General features: G+C 60.8%; 1 protein-coding gene across 1 annotated transcript in view; it reads right to left on the bottom strand.

The window, feature by feature from the left end:
* Positions 1 to 9,113, bottom strand: part of PRKCZ (protein kinase C zeta) — a 104,491-nt gene that overhangs the window by 599 nt on the left and 94,779 nt on the right. Inside the window, exons 11-17 of the mRNA XM_007448940.1 lie at positions 7,541 to 7,627; positions 5,951 to 6,086; positions 5,676 to 5,763; positions 4,563 to 4,682; positions 3,797 to 3,876; positions 3,320 to 3,409; positions 35 to 150 (exon numbers count right to left, since the gene is read on the bottom strand). Of these exons, the coding sequence (XP_007449002.1) occupies positions 35 to 150; positions 3,320 to 3,409; positions 3,797 to 3,876; positions 4,563 to 4,682; positions 5,676 to 5,763; positions 5,951 to 6,086; positions 7,541 to 7,627 (717 nt within the window). The remainder of the gene's footprint in view (positions 1 to 34; positions 151 to 3,319; positions 3,410 to 3,796; positions 3,877 to 4,562; positions 4,683 to 5,675; positions 5,764 to 5,950; positions 6,087 to 7,540; positions 7,628 to 9,113) is intronic.

Below are 9,113 nucleotides of genomic sequence, written 5' to 3'. Positions count from 1 at the left end.
GCTCAGGACGCCCCGCCCGTCAGGCAGGTCTTACTCATCGTCCGGGGTCAGCTGCACCGGCTCGCTGGTGAACTGCGTGTCGAAGTTGTCCAGGCCGTAGTCGTCCGTTATCTGCGGCTGGAAGGGCGGCAAGGCCTGCTTCTTCCCCAGCTGCAAGAAGACACGCGGTCAGACCCACGCGCGCCGGCTCGGCGCCCGCTTGGAGTTTGCACAAACATAAACCACGGAATCGAACAGAAGAGACCGACTTTAAATATGCCTTATGTTTAAAGACCGATTGTTTTTCTCTTAAAGCAAAGTCCAGCAGGAAAATTTTCCAAAGTCACAAAAACCCTACTTGAGCTGAAAAATGCTGGCAGCGCAGGCCGCGCGGTATGTACCTGGGATGGAGCGCAAGGCCCAACCACCCGCGTGGGATCCCACGCCATCTGGGGTCTGCGCCCCCCTCGGCAGCCCCACCACTTAAACCAAAGGAGGTGGGTTTGGGGAAGTTTCTTCCTTTCTTAATCTGGGAACCCAGGTCATAAAGGAGCTGGGACCTGGCAGGGACACCCCTGCCCACACTGGAACCCCTTCTCCCAAAAAAGCCTAAAGTGGCCATTTCTATGGGTTTTTTTTATATATGTAAATTTATCTTTGGCTGCATTGGGTCTTCACTGCCTTGCAAGGGCTTTCTCTAGTTGTGGCGAGCAGGGGCTACTCCTCGCTGCGGTGCGCGGGCTTCTCTGCGGTGGCTTCTCTTGCTGCGGCGCATGGGCTTCAGTAGTTGTGGCACGTGGGCTCAGTAGTCATGGCTGGCGGGCTCTAGAGCGCAGGCTCAGCAGCTGTGGCACACGGGCTTAGTTGCTCCGCGGCATGTGGGATCTTCCCGGACCAGGGCTCGAACCCGTGTCCCCCGGATTGGCAGGCGGATTCTTAACCACTGTGCCACCAGGGAAACCCTCTATGTATTTCTAATCCCAACGGGATGCACGGCAGTAAAATGCTTGTCAGGCGGGAAATGGGGCGTCTCAGGACCCAGACTCTCCTTCCTACTCGACATTTAGGAGGATGAGACACGCTCATGCCTGGAGAGGGCGAGTCGCGCGCTGGGGCAGAGCAACTCAGCACCGCACCGCTCACAGTGAGGACGGAGGAGGGCGAGGATGGAGCGGCCCCCACGTTCACACACTCGGTGACATAACCCACCCTCCCACCCCCCACCCAGGTGTGCGCTGCGCACTTGTGCTGGGCCAGGCGCACTCCTAAGAACTCAGATCGAGCCGTAAGTGAGAGATAAGGTCCTGCCCCGTGGGGTCTGCTCCCACCCACAGCAGCCACGTGTGAGCCAGCAGCCAGCCCTCCAGCCCGGAACCCTCAGCTCTCAAGGGCCGGAGCAGCTTGATTGAGGAAAAGGATGACCCAAGCATTTCGGGACTGGCTGCCCCCCTCCCTTGGAGGGTCTGAGTGAGCGCTGAGCCTGGAAACCTCCACCTGGGTGGGGCCTCCGCGGGACCCCGTCCAAGACGTGGAACTGTCCCAAGGCCCCGTGTGGGGAGAGGGCGACAGCCGAGTCAAAAATAAGCCCCCAGCCCACCTCGGCTCACACCGGCTCTTTGCACTGTGGGACCCAGAGCCATCAGGAGCTCCAGTTATAGCACGAGAAACAAACTGGGCCTGGAACGTTGAAACACGTTCCATAAGTTTGGGGGACTTGGGAAGGACGAACGCAGGTTCTGCTGGCGAAGTTGGTGCATGAAATGAGGATATGCCACAGAAACAGACGAATCCTTCCCAGTAACGCCCAGGTGTCAGGGCTGAGGCCAGCACACCTGCCAGGGCCCTGGCAGCATCCATGGCCAGGCCACGGGGCAGAGGAACGCCTGTCTCTGTCACCCAGGGGATGCAGGAGCAGAGGGAACGGGCCGACCCGCAGGCAGAGCGGGGTCACCAGTGTTTGCGTGCGTGCATGTGTCTGCACACCCGTGCACACACTGCAGTCACAAGGCCCCGGCAGCTGGTAGGGTTGGGCCACACCCTGGGCACTGTTACAGGCCTTCCATTCTTCCCTGACTTTCTCTCATGTGCAAGTTTTTGTATTCTTCTGTATGTATGAAATACATTCTGGTAAAAGGTGAAAAAAGGGGGCATTTCTTACACGATTTTCCCTACCTCAGGTCTCAGGCTGCTTTAAAAACATTTAAATTGCAAGAGTCAGAACAGACCACGAGGCAAGCACAGTTGGGTGCTGGCCTGGGGTCCTCTGAGCCCACCCCCTACCCCGTCCCTGCTCTGGGGGCCAAGGCTGCCTCAGTCCGTGGCCCCCCCCCCCCACCCGAGTGTCCCACACACAATGTCACCTCCTCTTCCCTCAGTCAAAAGCAGTGGACAAGGGACTTCCCTGCCGGTGCTGTTGATAAGACTCCGCCCTCCCAGTGCAGGGGGCCCAGGTTTGATCCCTGGTCAGGGAACTAGATCCCACACGCATGCCGCAACTAAGAGTTCTCATGCCACAACTAAGGACCCCACGAGCTGCAACTAAGGATCTGGCAAGCCACAACTAAGGAGCCCACGCCCACAACTAAGACCCATCGCAACCAAATAAAAAAACAAAAAAACAAAAAACAAAAAACGAGAACGGTGCCACCCGAGTAATGTCCTGTGCATCCCACCACTTAGCCCTGCGGTGTGATGGGAAAGAGGAGGCCAGAAGAGGACGGGGGTGAGGGGTGGCGGCTCCGGTTCTGAGGAGATGGCCTGAAAGAGGTGAGGGAGGGGTGGAGGTCGGGGAGGGGCACAGCTGTGCAAAGACAGGGGCAGACCTGGTTTGTCGGGCGTCAAGGGGGTCACGAAGCCCCAGCGGAGGAGGCCGTTGCTGCTAGGGGCCAGGCAGGAAGCAGGGGACCAGCCCGGATGAGGGTGGCTCAGACCCAGGTGGTTGCAGTGGGGGTGGGAGAAGGTCCAGACCCTGGAGGTTGAGTCCCTGAGGACCGGGTGGGTCAAGGTCCACTGCAGCGGGGAGGGGCCCCGGTGCACCGGGATGTCCTACTGGAACTAGCTAGCCAGCCAAGCGGAAACGTCCGGGAGCTGAATCAACTCAGGCGGATGGCAGCGGTCACAGACCGGGCACTCCGGCACGGGACCCCCCGGCACGGCATGGACGCCCAGGCAAGGCTGCTCCCAGGACCTTCAAGGAGCAGCCCCCGCCCCCAGGGGCTTGCCAGGCCCCCTCCTTGTGAGTCTTCAGATGGCTCCCCGCCCATTTCCACCCATCCCACCCCCCTCGAGGGCCGCCCACCGCACGGGGCAGGGGGCGGTATCAGATTCCGAGCTGCTTTACCAGGTCCCAGTCTATACTACGGAAGAAAGCGTGAGACTTGATGTCAGAAAATCCAGTCTGCGGCCGGCAGCCGAGCCTCTCCTTAGGGTCCTGGGGGTCAGAGTTCAAATGAGGACAAGTCAGCACAGAGCAAGGCGGCCCCTGATTCCCATGCCCAGCAGGGGAACGGGCCTGCCCTCCCCGGGACCACCCCCCACCGGCCCAGCATCCAGGCGAAGGCCAGACGTTCCCTTCATTGGAAACGCTTCCTCCCGACAGGCTAAGCTCCTCTGGGAAGTTCCTCTTTGGCATCATTTCTCGTCGTTACATTTTGTCAAGTGTGAACAAGCATCCATAGGACGTTCAAGGAAAGACGCAGAGAGCCACACCCACACCCAACACTAAAAATGCCAACCAGCTGGTGGAGCCGTGGCCCCAGTAACTGAGAAAGGGCCGCAGCCACGGCTGGCTCAGCCGCCACGGTGGCCACGAGCGTACCTTGTTTAAAAATCCTTTCAACACGTGGGAGGCCTTGACCGAGAGGAACCGGGGGATCCGGATGGGCTTCTCCAGAATGACTGCAACGACCCGGACCGGGAGGTGAGAGCCAGCTCCCTCTCCGTGCCCGGCCCCCACCCGCCATGTCAGCTCTGCCCAGCAGCCAGGGAGCCGGCGGCCTGCAGGGCGCTGGGAACCCTCCTGAGCAGGCGGTTCGGGGCACTCGTGGTGCCCTGGGCACCATCCTACACCCCAGCAGGGTCTCGAGGCCGCAGAGGGCCCTAGTGCCCACGGTCACACGTGCTCACGATCACATACGAACCAACGGTGGCTCAGCTGGCCCTGCGTCCCCACGTCCACGGGTGCCGGAGGCCACCGTGGGGACAGCCTCAGCCCTGAGCCCCAGCATCCCGGGGCTGTCAGTTCTGGCCCGGGGCCCAGATGGTGAGGAGCCGTGGCTGGAGGGGGCAGCACTGTGGCTGAGCACAGCCGCTGCCCGGGACTCATGTGCACACCTCGCGAGGGCCGGAAGGGAGTTTGGGCTCCATTGGGACAGATTCTCTTTCCCGTGGGCGTGAGAGTGCCGCGTCCCCCCAGCCACAGCCGTTCCCACACCCACGGCCCGGGCTTTGCTCCCTGAGAGCCGGTTGTGGACAGGTGGCCCCACCTAGTCTGTGGCAGCTGCGGGGACCAGCCTGGGGACCTGCACCTCTGAAAGGGGAAACCCCGCAGTGTATGGAGGCAGCTGGATGCACGGCCCGCGCACCTTGGAAAAGGTAGTCCTCGGTGTTCATGTCGGGGTTGTCGGTGATGATGTCGAAGGGGGAGCGGCCAGCCATCATCTCGAACATCAGGACGCCCAGCGCCCACCAGTCCACGCTGAACCCTGGGGGAGAGCACAGGCCTGTCAGGCCGGGCCTCTCCGGTTGTGCTGTCCCGTCATGGGGCAACAGTCATGACAGTTTGCGTTTCCTGGACCACAGCTGAGGATGCGTGTCCCCAGCGTCTCCCAGGCAGCCTGGCCTCCCCTCTGTCCACTGTCCCCGGGACGCTCGGCTCCCCCTTACTAGCTGCAAAGCTGTCTCCACATCGAGGCAGTCCACGGACGGCCAGCTGCTCCCAGGGTCTGCAGCTGTCCACCTCCATCACACACGGGGTCCCCGTCCCGGGCCAGGTTCTAGACTCCCTGCTCTGGCCCACAGCTGCCGTCTGTCCTTCTCTGGCTACTAAGTGACTTCAACCCTATCAGCCTCCTGGGTGCCAAAGTATCTGAGGGTGCGAGAACCTGCCCACCCTGCCTACCCCCCCGCCACTGTTAACGGCAAGGAACATGCGTGGAAATATTCGATGGTATATTTGTGATGTGAAAACAACAGAACCCAAGGAAGGGGTGACAAGCTCCAGTGTCCACGGGGGCTGTGCGCGGCTCCAGCGGCTCTGGGGAACCCCCTCCGGTGGGCGGCACCCACTGACTCGGGACACCCGCCTCGGCTCTGTCTCTGCTTTGTCTTGTCCTCCCCAAGCCCTTCGGGCTCCTTGACCAGAGGGATCCTGTCCAGTGACATCGCCAGGGGACACTCAGGTGGACACACAGGACAACAGCTGGGGACTGAGGCCAGTTAGTGGCCTGGGGCTGGGACAAGAAGGTAAGGGTGTGCGTTTTAGTGCAATTTGGTTAGGAAGCCCCCTCTCCCCGGCTTCCAGGCCAGGGCCCCAGAGCCCCTGGTTGGGAGCCCCGGCAGGGTTGGCCCCAGGCAGGCCCACCTCCCTGTCTCTCTGCTCCGTGGCCGAGTCCCCAGGGAGAGGAACCTCCCAGGGCTTGGGGCGCGCTCCCCCGCCTCCGCTGCGCCCAGCGCCCTAGCTCCCCACCCGCGCTCACCGTACTCCTCTCCCCGCAGGATTTCCGGGGCAATGTAGTTCGGGGTCCCGCAGAAAGTGCTCGTCGTGTCACCGGGGCCCAGGCCTTCCTATAGGGATAAAGCCAGTTAGCAGGAGGGAGGGGCCCGCCAGACACATCGGCGCTGGCGAGAGAACCAACAGAGGACCGGTGACGTGGGGGCGGCCGGAGCCCGGCAGCCAGGGCGAGATGGAGCGGGCGCTGGGTCGCCCGGGACCCCCCAGAGGCAGGCGGGGGGCAGCGGGCCGGGAGCCCACCTTGCACATGCCGTAGTCCGTCAGCTTGATGTGGCCGTCAGCGTCGAGGAGAACGTTGTCCAGCTTCAGGTCCCGATAGATAATCCCTCTCTCGTGTAGGAAGTTGAGCGCGATACAAATCTCAGCAGCGTAGAACCTGGGGAGGGGGTGACACCCGTCATCAGCAGAGAGAACCCAACCAGGAACCGGGATGGGGGCCCAAGCATACAGACGTCCCGTGTCCTCCGCTGAAGAGCGCATGGGCCGACAGGACAGGACAAGGCACGCAGCGTCCTAGTGGTCAGGGAGACGCAGACCAAAGCCACCATGAGACGTCACCTTGCGCGCACCAGGACAGCCACTACCCAGACCCCCTGGACAGGAAGGGACAAGTGCTGGTGAGGATGCGCAGGAGCTGGACCCTCGCGCGCTGCTGGCGGGACGCCAAATGGTGCGGCTGCCGTGGAGAACAGCCTGGAGGGTCCTCAAAAAAGTTAAAACTTAGAATTAGCATGTGACCCAGCAACACTACCGCGCGTATATTTATCCAAAAGAATTGCAAACAGGGGTTCGAACGGGTATTCGTACCCCATGTTCACAGCGGCACCACTCACTGGAGCTAAAACACAGAAGCAACACAAGTGTCCACTGTCAGATGATGGATGAACAAAACGTGGTCCACTGACACAAAGCAGTAATATTCAGCCTTAAAAAAGGGAGGAGGTTCTGACACCTGCTCTGGCGTGGGTGGACCCTGAGGCCACGATGCCGAGTGAAATAAGCCAGGCACGAAAGGACACATCCTACGTGATCCCGCTTCTACGAGGTCCCTGGAGGCGATTCATAGAGACAGAGAGTAGTGGGGTGGCGGCCGGGGCTGGGGGAGGGGTGGGGAGTGAGTGTCTCATGGGGCCAGAGCGTCGGTTTGGGAAGATGAGAAAGTTCTGGAGATGACGGTGGTGATGGTTGTACAACACCATGAATGCGCTTAACGCCACTGAGCTGTGAACTTACAAATAAATGCACTGAGATAGTAATTTTGTATTATGTGTATTTTACCACAATTAGAAAAAGAGGACATGAGCGTGTGGGGCTCGCTCTTCTTGACTGATTACCCGCCTCCCCCCAAAAAGGATCTATGGTGACTCATGATGCCGCGTGGAATTATTTTCCAGTGAGGAAATGAGGAAAAGAGAAAAATATGGAAAACAGGAAAGAGCTCCGTACGGGGTGGAAATAAACGCCCCACCCGCCCGTGAGGCCAAGGCTGCGCGGCGCTGGTGGGGTTAGTGTCCCTGAGAGTCATTTAAAAAGAAACGGAGATTGTCTTCCTCTTCCAGGCAAGCCCCTGCTGTACATCCGTGCAGATGGCAGGGAGCGGCCTTGCCGTCCAGGCGGCTAAGCTGATAGTCGGGACGTTCACCCCGTTTCAGAAACGGGAAAGCACAGCGCCGTCGCACACGCAGCGCTCCGGGGGCTCGGCCACTCCCAGGACCCTCCCGGCTCTGGCCTGGCCCCTGGCAGGAGGCGGTGACCCCCTGTGCCCCTTCCCCAAATCCGCTTCCCTCCTCCCGACCGCCCAGGCTCCCCCCGGCCCCCGGCTGCACCCACCTGGCGTGCTCCTCGGGCAGCTTCCTCTGCCTCTGCATGTGAAACATGAGGTCGCCCCCGTTGACGTACTCGATGACCAGGAATAACCTGCGGGACGCGTGGCGGGGAGGCCAGGGTCACAAGCGCAGCCGGGACCCCCAGGGGTCCCCCTCTCTGGCCGGTCACCCTCCTGAGAGGCCCAGGGAAGGCGGTGACTGGGGCTGCCCGCCCCGCTCTGGGGTCAGAGGGAAGCCGCTCAGCTCTGACCCCGATGCAGTAAAACTCAGGAGAGAAACTCACCACTCGCTGCATCCAACACAGTTATTTGTTCTCCCAGGGGTGCCAGGCCTGCCTTTGGTTAAAAAAGGTAAAAATAAGGCAGGGCTGGTGGCCGGAGGCCCACTGGGGCAGGGAGGGCACTATGTGGCTGGATGGCCGCAGAAGGCCTCCCCAGGGAGCAGAAGCCCAGGTGGTGGGGGGATGGGGAGGGGCCACGGGGGAGGGCAGAGAGCTGAGGGACCACCCTGTAGGCCAAGGGGCCCGGCTCAGCAGGAGAAGCCAGAAGGGCAGGTGCACAAACCAGGTGATGCGAATGACCCTCTGGCTGCTCTCTGGGTGCACCCCAGGGAGGGGGGACGGGCAGGCGGAGGGGGAGGAGGTGCCCAGGTGAGAGCACAGGTGCGCTGGCCAGGAGGGCCTGAGGCAGAGGCCACAAGATTGCCAGTGGGCTGGGCAGCCAGGAGGGGAAGGAGTGGGTGGGACCCTCCCTGAACAGCAGGTCCCAAGGGGGAGGGTCAGGCTCGCTGACCTGGCCACAGGGAGTCAGCGATGCCAGCTGCCCTCCAGGAGGGGTGTTGGGGGAAGCGGGGTCGGGACTGCCGGCGGGAGGATCCCTGTGATTGACAGATCCGTCCTCTGGATGCAGGCAGGGCCCTTCAAGTCTCCAAATTTACCATTTACCACGTGGTTTCTTTTCTGATAAGATCCTTCTCTCATTTAATAAGGTTCCATTTTCACAATTAGATTCACACAGGACTTTCCAGAAATACCCGTTGAGGGCAGCCCGTGGATGTTTAGGTCACAGCGGCTCCTCTGGGGCTTCTGGAGAGTCGGGAGCACAGACAGAGGGGAGCAAACCGCCGGCCCCCCAGTCTGTCTGCACCCCTGATTCAGTGATGATGTCCTGTAACACGGGCCAAGTGAACGAGCTGCAAATCGCCTTCCAAGTCTCTGATTACATGTTTAGACTAGAAACAACTCCTAAATACATAAATAGCAGAAATGGAGACAAAAGCCTGAACACTGGGTGGGTAGCCAGAGCCTTCCCTGTCATCCTGGAAAAAACCCAGCTCCTCTGTGGGGGCAGGGCGGCTCCCCTGCCCCCGAAGGATGCTCTCGGAAAGGGTCCAGGAACCCTGGCCCTGACACAGGTCCGCCCGTTTTGCAGATAGATTGTACTCACGCACGTTTTGCCTGTGGCTGCTTTCACACTACAACAGAGGTGAGAGACGGAAAAAGCTTGCCGACCGGCTACAAACAGCAAAAGGACAAACGACAGCTGTACAGCCCCCACTGACCGTCGGGCACTATTCCA

Source organism: Lipotes vexillifer, unplaced genomic scaffold (assembly GCF_000442215.2).
Source record: "Lipotes vexillifer unplaced genomic scaffold, Lipotes_vexillifer_v1.1 scaffold835, whole genome shotgun sequence".
In the NCBI taxonomy this organism is placed as follows: domain Eukaryota; kingdom Metazoa; phylum Chordata; class Mammalia; order Artiodactyla; family Lipotidae; genus Lipotes; species Lipotes vexillifer.
Note: the sequence above shows the minus strand (reverse complement) of the source record. Positions and strands in the feature narration are given on the sequence as shown.